This window comes from Carassius gibelio, chromosome A1 (genome assembly GCF_023724105.1).
Source record: "Carassius gibelio isolate Cgi1373 ecotype wild population from Czech Republic chromosome A1, carGib1.2-hapl.c, whole genome shotgun sequence".
In the NCBI taxonomy this organism is placed as follows: Eukaryota; Metazoa; Chordata; class Actinopteri; order Cypriniformes; family Cyprinidae; genus Carassius; species Carassius gibelio.
In genome coordinates, this window is record NC_068371.1 from 8,991,441 (window position 1) to 9,007,648 (window position 16,208).

The following is a 16,208-nucleotide window of genomic DNA, read 5'->3' on the forward strand; positions in this document are numbered from 1 at the left end:
CACCACTGTATGTTTGTTCACCTAAGTCAGCCAGACGTCTCCCTTGGCATGGGGCAGCTGGTCAATCACTTTACTGAGCTGTAGCCCTCTGGTGGCGCTGGAACCTTCTTGTAGTGACTTGCATGTAGCCACGTAGCTCTCTCTACCACTTTTACTGCTATGTCTTATCAGCAAGACCTGATATCATGCAAGACTCCTTCCACTGGCTTGGGCAGAGCATCCTTGACCTGCTAAGATATCTGAGAGAGAACAAGAGACAACTTTATAGTTAAATATAGAACTCTACAGATTCCCTTAATAAAAAAATATAATAATAATAAATTCAAAATAAACAGATAATAAAACTTCAGGATGCACCTTTAAATAAATACTAACTTTATCATTTCAGTCAAATATTATAACATTTATTTATACATTTTTATTATACAAAATTTAGCAATTTAATAAGTTTTACAACATTTTCATTAATCAGAGGAAAAGCTCCTGTAGTTTTGCAGGCAACAACTGCAACATTTTATGAAGCTCTGGCTTGTTTACAGCAGATGTATGACTGTAAGAGTTCAATAAATAACCATCCTAGGGTCTCACCTTAGTCTCACTCCGTACTGACTGAGTGTGTTGATGGTCATGTTGAAGGCTGCTCTGGATGTGAAGCTGAAGAGAGCTGGAAGATGCTTAAACTGATGCTTGAGTCTGCTTCTGTCCCGTCAGAGACGCTACATTCGACTACAACATTACTGTAATAATCAGGTATGAAATAGCGCCTCCTTGTGGTGTTTGATTCAAATTGATACTTGTACAAAATCAAATAAGTAGTGGATACTTCAGCTCCACACAATAACATAAACCTTTTTATTTGTTCATTTATTTTTTTGTAAAATAAACGTAAAAGGAAAAGTGATTATTTTAGGTGCTGTAAGTGAGTGGTCATAATATATTATAAAATAAGTACTTTCTTTCTTTTTCAACAAAAGGTAAATCAATTGTCCACCTCCGGTTATTCTAGTGAGACCAAAACTATTTAAAAGTATATATATATATATATATATATATATATATAGAGAGAGAGAGAGAGAGAGAGAGAGAGAGAGAGAGAGAGAGAGAGAGATTGTAACAAAAAAAAAATCATTTTTATAACCATTTAGCAAACGTACAATTTACTCAAGGCGTTTAGCTAAATTAATTCCCCATCTTTAACAGAGCATAGCTTTTCGCCATAATTCCATTCATTTTAAAATTATTTGATATTATTCACATTTTTATAAAATAAGAAAAATCTAAAATAATTTTTTATTTTTATTAGACTCTTAAAATCTTGTAGCTACTACTTCATCTTGTATTCCCCCCATTGTTGTCAAATAAATAGTCATTTTCGCAAATGGGAATTATAAAAAATAAAAACGAGTTCAAAATATTTTATAGTATTTCAGTTATACTAAATGAACAGGATGTAACTACAGTTATTTGAGTCGTTTGACTTTCTGTTCGAGTACATCTGGGCTTCAGGATATGAATTTGGACGAAAAATGTCTGAATGCTACTACATTGGTTATATGGCAAAATATCCAAGCAAGTGTATTCTGAAAACAAATGATTCTAACGCTATTCTATTTTTATTCATTTTGTTTATCTCCAGTACGTAGGAGGCGGTGATCGGCCGCGCTTTTATTTATTCAAACGAGTCTACAGTGTCCTTTACGGAATTCCGTGTTTTTTGTTTTTTTTGTGATGAACAAGTTTCACATTGCCAATTAAATAGTATAGGATTTAGATAGTAGTGTTTATTTATTTGTATTTTACCCCTAATAATGTAAAGTGATGAAAGAGATGTAATCCATGCTGCTACTCCGATACAGTAGGTGGCGGCATGCACCTGATAAATCGTGGTTGCAATCCGCCATAAACATTATAATAATGAGAAGAAGAACATTGTCAATTATGGGCGAAATACATTTGCAGATTGAGAGAAGCTAATGTAACGAGTCTAAATATTAACCCAGGTAATGGTGTTGTAAGTATGGATATGTTATGTAGTGTGATCTAAGGAAGCATTTCTGAACCGCTGATGCAGCAAGCATGCTGTGTAAACCGCGTCGCTTCACTTTAGACAATCAATGTGTGTCACCACAGAGAATAATCGCTTTTTGTAGCTTGTTTGTGTGTACTGATTTACAGTTTTTGATTAACCCATTAATAATAGAGTAAGATATATTTTAATACGTTCCAATTAGTTTTTTTTACAGACATTTTATATTCAGAGCCTCTCTTTTCACGTTTTTTTGTTTTGTTGTTTGGAAATTACACGCCTTTCAACAAAATAGTACGGTACTAGTACACAGTTATAGTATCAGACTGTACTCTAAACGCTAGGAAAGGAAAATATAACATGGTATACTCTAGAAACATAACATGGTTTGGCTGCTGCTTGTATTTAATGTTGTAGCTTCTCTTCCCCAGCAGAGATGAGTGATATTCGGCATGCAATGCTGCGGCGTGACCCGCTGAGCGCGGCTAAAGAGGTTCTGTATCATCTGGACATCTCACTGGGCAGCGCTCTGCAGAGCTCCACTGGCCCCACGCCTGGACTAGAGAAGAGCACGGTGGAACTGGTGGAGGAGTTCATCTTTCATGTCCCTAAAGACAGGAACATCCAGCCTAAGGTGAGGCACAGCACAGGAGTATAAATTCTGCGTTGGTTTTAAGGAAAAAACTATGTATGTAATACCATAGTCCATGGTGTTGTTTAAAATAGAGTCCTTAAATTATCAACAACATTCATAAACCACACATTGAGAGGATTTGTGAGCACACAAATTTCAGCACTGCACAAGAAATCTGGCGTTTTGAGAGTGAGTGGATAATAACTTGAACACCTCAGTCTGGCATTGCGTTCCAGAAATCAACAGATATGTTTGTGATTGGCCACAATGCTAAATGCAACAAAAACATGTTGTTCACTTGTTCACTCGTTCATTAATCCCTAAATAGTGTATGGGAGTTGAGTGCGCTATATCAGAAAGGAGTTAATAATGTATAGTGAGCAAATTCAGATGCTGACACTGCGCGTCAGAGAGCTGGAGCTGTCACAGAAACATCTTCATCACACATGAACATTTATATCGTATATTAAACTCTCATTCACTCTCGCTTGCTCTTTCTATCTCATCCAGCTTGTCAGTCCTCTCCACATTGGACTATAGGAACTAGTGCTTCAGTGAATGTTCATGGGTTGTACACTCAAAATCAGAGGATTGTGTAGTTATTTTTAAAGCTTTTGATGTACTGTCATTAAAAAAAAGAACATAATGTTTATTAGTTCTAACAAATAAGTTCAAAGCTAACCAAAATGAAAAAAATATTTTCTGCATGAAAGAGACTTGGTGTTCTTTCAAAACAAAAGGAAATATATATTGTATTGGCATCGGCTACCGGCCAAATGTTTCGAAAAAATATTGCCAAAAATCTAATATTTTGCATCCCTGCTTTGAAGTCTCTTATGCTAACTAAGGCTGCATTTATTTGATCTCCAATGCAATAAAAACATTAATGCTGTGAAATACCAATTACAATTTAAAGTGGTTTTTTTTTTTTGTAATAGGTTTTAAAATGTAATTTATAGAAATAACTCTCATATGCTCGTGGTGGTCAAAAACATTTTTAATTATCAATGGTGAAAAGAGTTGTGCTGCTTTTGTGGAAACTGATATATCTTTCTGATATACATTTTTTTAATTGATTGGAAAATTCATAAAGAACAGCATTTATTTTTTAAATATTATATATATATAATATGACTTCACTTTCAATTTTGATTTAATTTAATATAGCCTTGTTGAATAAAAGTCTTTCTGTAAAATCAATTGAATGGTGTTTTGTGTTTGACTCAGAGGATGAGCTGCATTCAAGAACTGCAACTGCTGGAGATCATGTGCAGTTATTTCCAGGAGCAGAGCAAAGATGCAGTCCGACAGATCATCTTCTCCGCCCTCTTCAGTCTCCAAGGCAACAAGGCTGATGAGAGCCGCATGGCCATGCTTGGGAAGCTAGTTTCTATGGCGATAGCCGTGTGTCGGGTGCCCATTCTAGAGTGTGCAGCCACCTGGCTACAGGTGTGTGATGTGTGTGTGTGTGTGAGTGTGCGTGCCTTGAGTTCAATGTTTTGAGGTTAATTCATGGTTTCTCTGAAGCATGGTAACTCAGTTTAATCGATAACTGGTTCAGAATGCTTATTGTGAGTTTTACAAAAAAAAAAACTAAACAATAAATGTTATTAAAGGTTTATTATTTTGTACTATTATAGCTTTATTAATAATAGCTTTATTTTAAAATGTTCAGATTTTATTTTAGTTACGTTTTAGTAATTTTGTGCTCTTTAAAATATTTCTGTTAAGCTTTTATTTACTTTGGTTTCAGTTTGTTGTAGTGATTTTAGCACTTCCACTTAAACTTTTTTTTTTTTTCCTTTTAACCAAGGCAATATTTCTAATTTGTAAGTTAAGTTTTCATCTTATATTTTTCATCTTTCTTTCAGTTTAATTGTTGTAGTTTTAACGTTTTTTAATAGTTGCAGTTTTAATTACGAATAACAACACTGTTCAAGAACATGTCAACCCCCATACATTTTCATTACAGAAATGCAAGTGATTCTTAATGCCTTAAAATAAAAGCTTTAAATAGTATATTGTATTTTTATGTCATGGTAGTATTTGTTATACTGTTTTTAATATATTCTTTTTTATGCAAATTGTTAGTTTTAAATGAAAAAAACAAATGATCTGACAGCTTTTGAAACATTTCCGATGTTTTTTGTGTAGCGCACACACTCTGCGTGGTGTGTGCGTTTGGCTCAGGTGCTGATGGATGATTACTCCACACTGGTGCCGTGTGCCATCTCTACCCTGCAGAACATCTGTTCAGCCAGTCCTCGCTTCTGCTGTCAGCTCATCACGGCACTAACGGCTCTCTATGACTTCTCCTCGGGTACCAGTTTTCTTAAAAACTTAAAAAAAACTAAAACATTATTAGTCTACTTTATTAATTATATAGTGAATATTATGAAATTTTGAATGTATAAAATGTTATTATAATCTTAAATTGTTTTAATATAACATCCTTAGAAATATAAAATATTGACATATAATGTGTAAAGTGAAAAAGTATTGTAAGTTAAAATATATTTGATATTGTCACTTGTAGATGAGTTAACTCCGCCCCCTGCACTCTTGGAGATGCTGGTTGGTTGGATCACAGAAGATCCCAGACTGCTGCTCCTCACCTTTATCAACACACCCCTCAATTCCAGTTTGCCGTTAGGTTGCCTTGAGATCACGCCTCTGTTAGGTCTGCTCCGGTGGTGTGTGAAAGCTCCGTTAGCCTATCAGAGAGGCCTTAAGTTGGCTTTGACCAATGGCCATGGAGAAAGTGAAAAAGGGACAGCGTATGAAGAGCTGTACTCTAAACTGCACCTGAGTGTTCTTCAAGTCTTTCTCATGCTGCAGGTGTTGTATTTTATTTTATTTTTTTACTTTAAAAGGCTTTAAGGAGTCCTTTCAGTATTAGAATATATAATGTGCTTTCATCTTAACTCCTGCAGGTCCACCTGACAGAAAAGAGTTTGATTGGTCGGCTAGCTGTGCTTCCTGCGGAGTCTGTTGTGGTGCTGATAGAGGAAGTCAGCCGTCTGTGTGAGAAGCTCACGCCCCTTCCTGCTGTCAATCATATCCAGCTGGCACTGGATAGGCTGGCCCAAGCTCTTCAGGTCGCCATGGCAACAGGAGCACTTCTATTTGCCAGAGGTAAGAGAGGTTTACTTCATAATAGCCTGTTGATACTCTGGGCAACTCTTTGGGCAGTGTTGCTGTCAATAGGCAAGAAGGTCCCATGACCGATACAGATAGAAATTTGTTACCCATTCTCAACGGGTAAGTGCCTAAGTAACACTGCTCAAAAAAAGTTTCTCCGTGTATCATTTGAGTTTTGATTTGATAAGAGCAGCATTTCAGTGATGTCATTTCCTGTCATGTCCTTTTATTCCCCAGAGGACCTACGGACTTTGTGCTCCAGACTTCCCCACAACAAGTAAGTCCTTGATCACATGGAAGTAGAAACCTGATCATGCAGATTTGAATATAATAAAATGATATCCAATGATTTGAAGCCCTTATACATTGCTGAATAATGATGAATGAAGTATTTTATGCTTGTCTAATTATATTAAGTTTTATTACATGTGATACAGTAGATGATATATATCTGTAAATCATGATATATACCGGACACATTCTCTCTAGATATCAACATCTACATCAACCATTCAGAAACCTGAATGGGTTTAGTGAGCATTGAGTAGTAACAGTTTGCTTTGTGTTGCAGTCTGTTACAGCTTGTGATGTCTGGTCCAGTAGTGCAGCCTGCACCTCACAGCGCACCCTTCCAGCCCAACATGTACCCACACATCCACCCGGGTCGACCCTCTGTGCTTTCTCCTCTCAGTCCACACCAGTCCGTCCTCCCCTCCCCGCACAGCCCACATCCCGTACTGTCACCGCACCCCACACACCCAGCGCTGTCCCCACATCGCCCGCTAACGGCCCACACCGCACACCCTTCTCTCTCTCCACACGCCTTCCATCCTGCTGCCATTGGCTTTCCATACCGGCCCATTCATTGACCAGAAAAACAGGACTTTTGGACTACTCTGCTTCCTCTTGGGATGACAACATACAGTTTTTGTTATATTTTAGATTACAGAATCTTCAAAACTTTTGGTTCGAACTTGTAGTCACATGTTTGGCTTGGTCAGGTTATATGGTCTTGTGTATCATACATTGGGACATGCAATGTATTATTTTAGGTTTGATAAGGACTTTAAAAAACGCTTGTACAGATTGATGCAGTTATATCTTTTAAACAATAATATTGTAAAAACCATGAAATATATTTTTGGAAAAGTGATATTTGTGGTTATTAATGGACAGTTAATTGGCATATCAAGTTTTATACTTAAAATATTAATTTTTGGTTTCAAAAAGCAATTAGTAACAAACAAGCAGGAAATTATCAGTTTAGTAAATACTTCTATTCTTTAATCTAAAATGTGCATGTGAGTAGGCTATGAAAATTGAGAATTGTGATTTTATTTTTTCTAAATAGCATTTTATTTTGTTTTACAATTTATAGATGTGAAATATACATAATGTTCTAAACTGGCACAGCGCACCAATATCATATTCAATCAGAATAAATTTCCTGTTTATTATAGTGTTAGCATTCACTTATTTTACTTAAGCAAGCAGATTAACAACACTTTCAACCAAGAACTATTGGTTTTGTTCTCAGGGAATTAAGTCAGTTTAATTTGAGCAAAAATGGATCAATTCTAAGTTAATAAAGCCCTTTGTCCTGTTCTTTTTAAATTCTTCTTATGAAAATGAGACCTAAATTGTTGCACCTTCACTGTTAATTTTAGTTAAGAAGTTCTAGTCTAGCCCACACCTATCTTTAATAATCACTTTTGCGCCTGATAAAAAACATTAATCCTTAACAGATGTACAGTAACATTTTATGAAACCCATCCTGTTTTAACTGATTGATATCTGTCTTTTCATTTGGACCAAAGTGTTAAATAAAAAAAATAAAAGTTAAAGTGCATATTGTCCAGTACTGACATGACTTCAGACATGATCACTGAACAAGTCAGTTCTTTAAACCTGTAAATAACTGGAATACATGTAAAATGAACAGGTATGGATGCACTGTATGTACAAGTTTATCCAGTACCCGTCATGAGGTACAATCACTGAAATATATAAAAACACTAATGGCTTAGACATGTCAAGTGAGACTCTTATTCATAATTTCACAGTTCATGGACGTTGTAGTCTTCTACTGTGCTTTATTCTGGACGGCATTGAAGAAGAGCTCCTTGCAGATCCTCTGTGTCTCCTCAGGGGACTTGACCTGGTGACCGATTGTTCTGGGGTCCACAAAGATTTCATAATCGTTTCCACCCTGTTTGGAAAAACAAATTTAAGCAAATCTGGGAATTTTATGCAATAGCATGTGTGCATACATGCATGAATATAACTGTTGGGCAAGATAGCATCACAGTTTTCTTGCTCACAGGCATAGTTTTGTCTCCAAAGAAATGGATGCACTGGTATGAGTCTTTCTCTACAATTCCCAGACAGTAGTGCTTATCCCAGCCTTCTGGAAACGCATCAAAGCTGATCTGCCCACCTGTAGAAAACACGTACATATGAATACATTATGTATATATTATTGACTAGACAACCACATTTACTGTACATTAAAAGTTACGAACCAATGGAGAAAGCAAGTCCTTTCCCAGCAAACTCATCTTTTAAAACGGAGACAAACTTTTCTCTGATTTTTTCCTTCTGCATAATAATAACATTAAAAAAGTCGACATCCTTTGAAAAGACAATAGCATGTGTTGATGAATACATAAAAAAAATACCTTATCAAGTTCAAAAAATTTGATTCTTTCCTCTTGGCTGCAGCTTCGACCAATTGGAGAGACATTCAGCATTCCATTACGGAATTCAATAAATGTGCCTCTGAGATGAAGTAAAAATAGCTTAAGTATTATGGTTGCAAAACAAGATGTGTATATAAAAAAAGTGTATATATTTGAAATTATATCATTGTGTTAGCCTACTTCCCCTGGAACGTGATTGATCTGGTTTTAGCCATGATTGGGTTTTGTTACGCAGACCTGGCAACCCTGTTCTAATATGTTGATTTAATGCTCAAGAAACATTTCTTATTATTATCAATTTTGAAAACCGTTGTGCTGCTTGATATTTTTGTGGAAACCATAATATTTATTAAAAAAAAAAAAAATTAACAGAGCTAATGAGCAGATAGTTCAAAAGAACACATCTATTTGTAAAGAGAAATCTTTTTGTGAAATTATATAACTTTACTGTAACCTTTGATCAATTTAATGTGCTAATTGCTGAATAAATGTATTAATTTCCTTAAAAATACATAAACTTTTTAACTTTTTGAATTCTTTACTGGTGTAAAAAATATTTAAAGATATTTAAAATAAAATGTAATATTAACAATCAATATTTACAAAATTTAAAGCAATGCAGTAAAAAAATATTTTCCCCATGCAACAAAAGACATCAAGTTGTGATAACTTCACCTTTTTTGGGCAGTTTTATCTTTGAAAGGTAATTGAGGCAGAAATTGATGAAATCCTGTAAAACCTCCTCTCCCATGTATGCCTGAATATTCTGATTTCATAAAGGAAATTAGAAAAAGAAAGAAATCCAAATAGAAAAGCAACTTACAAAATTTGCGGGACAGGTTTTTGAGCATATTTATCAAAATTAAAATTACCTGTACAGAGTGCAGTTGCCCAAATCTGTATGCTACCAAACCGTTCTCAGCAAATACATAATCCACTCTATCCATCACTGTAAAGGATAGGAATTATTGTAAGTACTCATGAACACTATAAATATACTGAATGTTTTGTGCATATATTTTTATATGTATTTAAATCTATATTTAGAATGTACATACCATCATCACCCAACTGCTCTTTAATTTTGTCCAAGTCTGATCCTCCGACCACCCCGACTCTCACTCGCCGTCTCAGTTCAGTCAAGAACTGATGCATGTCTGGAGTTGCTTTCTAAAGACAAAAACATACATGGGGGTAATTACTTTATCACAGGCTCAAAATTATAAAATGTCAGTTCTTTTTGCATATGACCTTTTCCAATATATGCTGTTTCATGAATTGCTTTGTGCTTCATAATTATTTTACTAGTCAAATTTAGCTGAGCATCCATTAAACACTCTGTATGTTGCGCAATTGTTTTGGTTTACTTTACATAGTATTTCCTATATCCAAAAATATTAAAGAAGTGTAAGTTATAAAGCAATATTAAAACTTTTTTTTTCTCAAATCAGTAAAATAAAATAAATAGTAAACAGTTAAATAAATAGATATTGTGTCAACTTAAAAGTGTAACAACATCCCTTTCTATAGGGCTATAAGTGTTATAATATTTTATATATAAGTGTTATAATATTTTTTCTTTAATATTTTTGGACATAGGAAATAAACCAAAACAATTGCACAACATATCTATATTTTAAAATGTATGTATATATATATATATATATATATATATATATATATATATATATATATATATATATATATATATTTTTTTTTTTTTTATAATTACAAATAATTGGAAAAACTGCATATGTGAGGTAGTCTTTATTTTAAAAGTGTGAAAGATTGACATTTTATAATGAATATACAGGTTTTAGGTATACCAAGCAATATTTTATCAGGCAGAAATCGTCTGTAAAAGCATTTAAAATGGAAGTTATCATTCTTATCCAGTAAATCAAGAAGAAGAAAAAAAAACAGAAAAGTCATGCGGTCTTTGAATATTGTTGTGGACAATGTAAAACGGGTTATTTCCCAGCATGTGATTGAAAGGTCAGTTCATAACTATATCTAAATCCCAATGTTTATATATAAAATCTATCTTCACCTCACAAGCAGACTAAAAATAGTTCATGGAAAATGAAAGTTATCTTTAATAGACAGCCATGTCAATAAGGATGTGCTAAGAAAGAAGATTATTCACCACAGACCTGCACTCACAATACATATTTTAAATGCAGTTGTTAATTCACAGTAAATTATTATAAATCACTTATGATTAACGCAAGGGTTCACATCTCATACTCTAAATTAACACAACTAGTTAACGCCTTCTGTATGCTTTATATTTCACTCACCTGGCGAACTGCTGTTAAAGTCCCGTCCACATCAAACAGGCACAGTGTTGTCGGGTCCAAGCTTGAACCGGCCATTGTAAAATTGGCAAACTTTGCAAATCAGTTTACGATCCGTAAGAAGTTTTGTAAAGACTCAGACTCAATCCTTAAGAATAAGTTTCCGTTCATTCATTTAGTAGAGCGCAACGTCACATCTTCCATGTTGTGTCGTCAGAGTGAACGACAATCTGCGTGCAACCGGGAAAAAACAACAACAATGAATGTATTCCGCCCGACCGCACAGGGGGCGCTGTTGTGATGTTGAGCGAGCCAGCTCTAGTTTCCTCACACAGACGAAGTAGCGGCATCTCAACCAACGAAAACAAAACTGCTGCAAGTTCAACGTAGAGCAAGCGACAGGTCTGTCAATCGTGAGGTACGTACTTTCTATCTCATATATTTATTAATTCGAAAGAAATACACGTATGTTAGTGCGTTTTAGTTTGTTAATAACGTTACATTTTTTTATTGCAGAATATTAGTGAGGTAAAGTTAGCTGAACGTTTGCTAATTAAAGACACTGAACTTTTAGCTTGTGTGATTCAACTTCAAATAACGGATCTCTTAATGCTTATATCATGATTAAGTATTAATGAGTTCTTCAGTCAGAAAAGTTAATACCTTGTGTTAGAGTCGGACCATGTGCGATGAATATACGACAGTAAGTTACTCTCTCTGAGGTAACTATATTTAGCTATACCGTTTAAATGCCATCATATATGAATATGACAGAGCTTTGGTTCCATGGAATGTAGCAAAGTACTATAGTATTGTCATCTGATACCATCAGGGAAACTATTTTATAAGTGTGTATCAAGTAAACCAGACAGTGTCATCTTTTAAAACACTCCTTTAAGACCCCTATGATATGATTGCATAGATGCTTTTTACTTGAATTTTAACAAGATTATTGAGATTCTTATTTTCTGTTCAACAATACGAACATACTAGAGAAGCCTATATTTCTGTTATTTTAAATAAAGAGGTATTATTTGAGAATATTATTTTTTAATATTATATTTTAAGAAAGTTGATAATTCAAATACACCTTATTCTTCACCATAAACTTTCAAGTGTATATAATTTTCAGTATTTATTGGATAATAGCATCCTAAAGAGGTACACAGTGCATCCTTGCAATGTATTAGTATTATTTATTTTTTGGTAGATTTCTTGAGTTAATGGAAGAAGTTTATGAATGGGTTTTTATGCTTATACAATTAAGTTTTTCCTAACTCTGCAGAGGAGGTTGTCAAGACATCGTCAATATGGACGATATGGAGGATGACACCACAATCTTCTCAACACTAAAATCTTTCAAGAGTTTGATATCATGTCCAGATCGCTCTTTGCTGGAGACTGAGCCAGCCTATGGAAGAAGTGACCTTCAGAAGCTCTATACTAAAAGAGTGGAGGCAAGTCATGGACTCCTTTCATATTTTATCCCTAATTTATATTGAAATTTCATAAAAGTATATTTCTTAAAAGAATAGTTCATCCAAAAATTAAGATTTGCTGAAAATGTACTCACTCTCAGGCCACCCAAGATGAAGATGAGTTTGTTTCTTCATCAAAACGCATTTGGAGAAATTTAGCATTGTCACTTGCACACCAATGGATCCTCTGCAGTGAATGGGTGCCGTCAGAATAAGAGTCCAAAAAGCTGATAAAAACATCACAATAATCTACACGACTTCAGTCCATCAATTAACGTCTTGTGAAGGGAAATTTAAGATGCAATTTAAGTAATTGAAACTATTTTAAATTCAAATCTTTGCGTCTGGCTAAAATTTCTTTCTCGAGTGCAAAAGTTGTCTCATCTGAATCTTTCATAGACCAACCACCGTTTGCAAGCAAAAACAGTTTTATGTACAAATATGTTGCTGGATTTTGATTTGAGAGCACACTAGTCTCTTTTACTTTAGGAACCGTTATTATGGATTATGTAGCCATATTTTACCCATAAGGAACGGTTTAAGTTAATGCCTTTTAATGATGGATTTGTTTCTTACAAATGCAAATCTTTCGCTTCACAAGACATTAATTGATGGACTGGAGTCGTTTGTATTACTTCTGGATTATTGTTATGATTTTATCATATGTTTGGACTCTCTTTCTGACGGCATCCATTCACTGCAGAGGATTCATTGGTGAACAAGTGATTTTTCCAAATCTGTTTCAATGAAGAAACTCATCTACATCTTAAAAAGCCTGAGGGTGAGTGAATTTTTCAGGCAAATTTTCATTTCTGGGTGTGAACTATTTCTATAATACAGTATGTGTAGGGCAGATTACTCAATTTCTTTTACATTTTTTGTTTGTGTGGTAGTTAGAGGAGGCTGCAGAGCGTGTCCGTTCTCACACTAGCCTGTTGCAACTCACTCAAGAAAAACAACAGATGGAGCTTAGTCACAAACGGGCACGTATAGAGCTGGAGAAAGAGGCGCACAGCAGCTCCAGAGACTTTCAGGTGAGTGATAGATAGCATATTCCTGAAAACCATGTTCTGCTGCAGGATTTTCTTACTCCCATTTTCTAAACATATTCCTCAATATAAAAAAAAAAACAGCAATCTAAATCAGAGTGTAATAACACTGTAGACAAATTCCATTAGGATGTGATTCGGTGCGTTCAAGGCTAGACTGTCCAGTCTTTTCTATTGAAAACCTAATTTGACCTGCGTTTGTGTGTGTGTGTGTGTGTCTGTCTGATTACATTTACAGAGGGAAATTGACCGTAACAGGGAGTTACTGTTGAAGATCAAACGTCTGGAAGAAAGAGAAGAGAAAGCAAATCAAGCTCTTAATGAACAAATGGAAAACAACAAGGTTTTAAAGTGTAACCTTGAGGAACTCCACAAGAAAGCAAATGAAAAAGACAGCAAACTTGCCGAGGCAGACCAGGTGTTTGTGTGTTCATGTATCTTTTGTATTATTATTAATAATAATAATTTATTTCAAAATTTTATATATTCATGTCATGGCAAAGATAGTTTTTTCAGCAGTCATTACTCCAGTCTTAAGTGTGGTGTGATCCCTCAGAAATCAATCTAATTAACTAATTTGTTGCTCAAGAAATATAAAAGTATTAATCTCTTTCAACAACAAAAAATTATTGCTGAGCCTGAACCTCTGAACAGTAGTATACATACACAAAATATAAAACTTACTGCATTCGCAAATCTAGTTTTGTTGAAAATGTTTATTTTTTATTTTATATATTTTTCTGTTAATACAGTTTGCATTCCAGTTGTTTAATTGAAGTGTTTGTTTATGTTGTAGATGATCAATGAGTTGAATGATGAGACACGAAGGCTTAATCAAAAGATCCAGATTCAGGAGTCCAAATTCTCAACCCAGAACCTGGAGATTCAGGCCCTGCAGGAACAACTTGATGTGCAGCGCAAGTATGAACTCCCATGTACACATACACGCACTGTTTTTCTCATACTCTCTCTGCAACCCTCTACATTGAGAGTAAATCACTCGCATATGCGTCTAAATTTTTACTTTGGGTGACTCAATGCTGTCTAATATTACCAACAGCTAATAAATTCTCAGATTTTACTCGCCATTAAGAGTTGGAGGCCAAGTATAAGTTTAGCACATTTATGTTTTTACTCGCTGAACACTCTGACTGAGTGCTTCAGAGTTTCACTCTCCATCAAGCGATCTGTGCTGTTTTTGATGTACCGTAAACTCTAGTGTGAAGGCGCACAGCTTGCCTTTGCTTTGTCTCACACACATGCAGATAGAGAGTGAATTGATGTGCTACATGTAAACGATATTCTTTGTTGTGTTTTCTTGTCAAAATAATGGCAATCCTTTGGAATTCTTCAGCTTTTAAGAACTGCCAGATTTTTCCTGTAGTGGGTGGGGCTAATGGGCAATAAGCAGTCTCATTGGCTGGCGCTCACCTGTTATCATCCCTGTTTTGATTTCAGCAAATCAGTTCAAGTGAACACACAAAACCTGATTCATATTCATGAATCCAGCAGCTCATTAATCCTTAGTAATCCTTAGTCCATTTTTTAGTTTTTATTAGTAGAGTTCCTATCATTATTATCAGTATTTTATTTATTTATTTATTTTTGAATTATTATTATTATTTTTCAGAAACCAAATGACCAATGAACAAAAAAGCACCACCACCAGTCCAATTAAAGTGTTCGGTTAAAGTGAATAATATGCATTCACACATGGTTATCAAGTTTATTTCCTATTGCTAAAGTTCTATAATTAAATAATACTTGATTATTATAATGCCTGACTGACTAATGTTAAGAGTGTACTTTCAGATATTTAAAAATTACTAGGCAATGGCGATTCAATTGCCAAGGTGTCTGTAGAGAGTTGTCTCTTAAATACAGATGGACTGTGTTGTTTTTCATCTGATGCTAACAGGAAGTACCAGGATGTCAGTCAGAGGTACCAAAATCTGCAGTCATCTCATTCCATCAGCACAGAGAGTGAGCTCAAGATGAAGGTATTTCTGTTTGTCTTATTCTTGAATTTCTATGATGTTTGGAGCACCAAAGGATGTCAGAAGCACTGATACTTGAGTACCAATTCGGTTAAAAACATTTGCACCATGAAATTGCTTTTTATTTGTGTCCCACTCACTCTGATGGGTGTTGTCCATCTGCAGGAGTTGGAGAGGCGTTTGGCTCTTCAGGAGCAAGACTCTGTGATTGTGAAGAACATGAAATCTGAAATGGCCAGGCTGCCTGAACTGGAGCGGGAAATTAAACGTCTGCGGGAGGAAAACACTTTCTTACGGTATCAACATTCTCATCATCAAGATTTTTCTGTGATGGATGCATACATAAATCATTATTTATAACTAGTACTTTTTTCAATTATCTCTCAATTTTCATCTCAGAGAGACAAAAGAGAACAACAGTCTGTTGAAAGAAGAGACTGAGGGGTTGAGGAGGAAGTTGGAGAGAGTGGAGAGAGTGATGGAGGAGAAACTCAAAGCGGAGTTGGAGAAAGAGGTAAACAGTTACATACATGCAGAAGACAGTGTGACATTGAGCGTTTATTATAATTTTCTGAAAATGTTGTGTATTAGATCTGCAGTTTTATGGGCACTAATGGTCTAAAATATCTCTTGAATGAACAAATATCTGTCCATGTCTTAGTAAAAGTTCAGACAAAATTATGTATTTCTTGCAGTGTATTGTAATGTGTAATCCTTGCAAATAGTTTTTTAATGTCTGGTCTTTAGATGCTATGTAAATTTGACTCTCTTATTATTAATTATATTGTGCTTGATATTTTACCCCTAAAGGAAAATTAGGGAAAATAGATTTGCATAACACAAACAAGTCGCTTGCCACTTCTTTTCAGAATTGGAACAAATGATGA

General features: G+C 34.8%; 3 protein-coding genes across 9 annotated transcripts in view; 2 read left to right on the top strand and 1 right to left on the bottom strand.

Moving 5' to 3' along the window:
* Positions 1-1,868: 1,868 nt before the first annotated feature.
* Positions 1,869-6,954, top strand: LOC127983372 (integrator complex subunit 15). 2 transcript variants are annotated; one of them, XM_052585663.1, is made up of 8 exons: positions 1,869-2,000; positions 2,461-2,660; positions 3,888-4,109; positions 4,815-4,980; positions 5,197-5,498; positions 5,594-5,795; positions 6,039-6,078; positions 6,373-6,954. In XM_052585663.1, exons 2-8 carry the CDS (start codon positions 2,463-2,465, stop codon positions 6,668-6,670), a joined length of 1,428 nt encoding a protein of 475 aa, XP_052441623.1. In that variant the 5' UTR covers positions 1,869-2,000; positions 2,461-2,462; the 3' UTR covers positions 6,671-6,954. The 2 variants fall into 2 exon arrangements, with proteins under 2 accessions (XP_052441623.1, XP_052441546.1); XM_052585586.1 differs by having other exon boundaries at positions 1,884-2,000; positions 2,458-2,660.
* A 151-nt stretch (positions 6,955-7,105) lies between these two features.
* On the bottom strand, positions 7,106-11,007 carry LOC127983523 (phosphomannomutase 2-like). Of its 2 annotated transcripts, none has more exons than XM_052585812.1 (8): positions 9,752-9,885; positions 9,559-9,670; positions 9,373-9,449; positions 9,177-9,266; positions 8,480-8,581; positions 8,324-8,399; positions 8,123-8,238; positions 7,106-8,010 (listed from the first exon to the last, which is right to left on the bottom strand). In XM_052585812.1, the coding sequence occupies exons 1-8, from the start codon at positions 9,773-9,775 to the stop codon at positions 7,885-7,887; spliced, it is 723 nt and encodes a 240-aa protein (XP_052441772.1). In that variant the 5' UTR covers positions 9,776-9,885; the 3' UTR covers positions 7,106-7,884. The 2 variants fall into 2 exon arrangements, with proteins under 2 accessions (XP_052441772.1, XP_052441702.1); XM_052585742.1 differs by lacking the exon at positions 9,752-9,885 and adding an exon at positions 10,801-11,007 and having other exon boundaries at positions 7,117-8,010.
* A 63-nt stretch (positions 11,008-11,070) lies between these two features.
* Positions 11,071-16,208, top strand: part of mad1l1 (mitotic arrest deficient 1 like 1) — a 71,411-nt gene continuing 66,273 nt past the window's right edge. For 3 of the 5 annotated variants that reach the window (XM_052585521.1, XM_052585525.1, XM_052585524.1), the window contains exons 1-7: positions 12,083-12,258; positions 13,173-13,309; positions 13,563-13,742; positions 14,121-14,245; positions 15,243-15,324; positions 15,487-15,617; positions 15,721-15,835. In XM_052585521.1, coding sequence (XP_052441481.1) covers positions 12,108-12,258; positions 13,173-13,309; positions 13,563-13,742; positions 14,121-14,245; positions 15,243-15,324; positions 15,487-15,617; positions 15,721-15,835 — 921 coding nt within the window. In that variant the 5' untranslated portion in view covers positions 12,083-12,107. Of the gene's footprint in view, positions 11,216-12,082; positions 12,259-13,172; positions 13,310-13,562; positions 13,743-14,120; positions 14,246-15,242; positions 15,325-15,486; positions 15,618-15,720; positions 15,836-16,208 lie in introns of those variants that run through there. The other 2 variants (XM_052585522.1, XM_052585523.1) reach the window with 2 other exon arrangements.

What these genes read in the sequence shown, in the direction of transcription:
- LOC127983372 (XM_052585663.1), top strand. Translation starts at nt 2,463, where the DNA reads ATGAGTGATATTCGGCATGCAATGCTGCGGCGTGACCCGCTGAGCGCG. An exon ending in ACAGGAACATCCAGCCTAAG is followed by an intron (nt 2,661 to 3,887) that starts GTGAGGCACAGC and finishes TGTTTGACTCAG; the next exon opens with AGGATGAGCTGCATTCAAGA. An exon ending in TCCAGACTTCCCCACAACAA is followed by an intron (nt 6,079 to 6,372) that starts GTAAGTCCTTGA and finishes TTTGTGTTGCAG; the next exon opens with TCTGTTACAGCTTGTGATGT.
- LOC127983523 (XM_052585742.1), bottom strand. Translation starts at nt 10,875, where the DNA reads ATGGCCGGTTCAAGCTTGGACCCGACAACACTGTGCCTGTTTGATGTG. An exon ending in AGAGCAGTTGGGTGATGATG is followed by an intron (nt 9,450 to 9,558) that starts GTATGTACATTC and finishes TATCCTTTACAG; the next exon opens with TGATGGATAGAGTGGATTAT. An exon ending in AGGACTTGCTTTCTCCATTG is followed by an intron (nt 8,239 to 8,323) that starts GTTCGTAACTTT and finishes TGTTTTCTACAG; the next exon opens with GTGGGCAGATCAGCTTTGAT.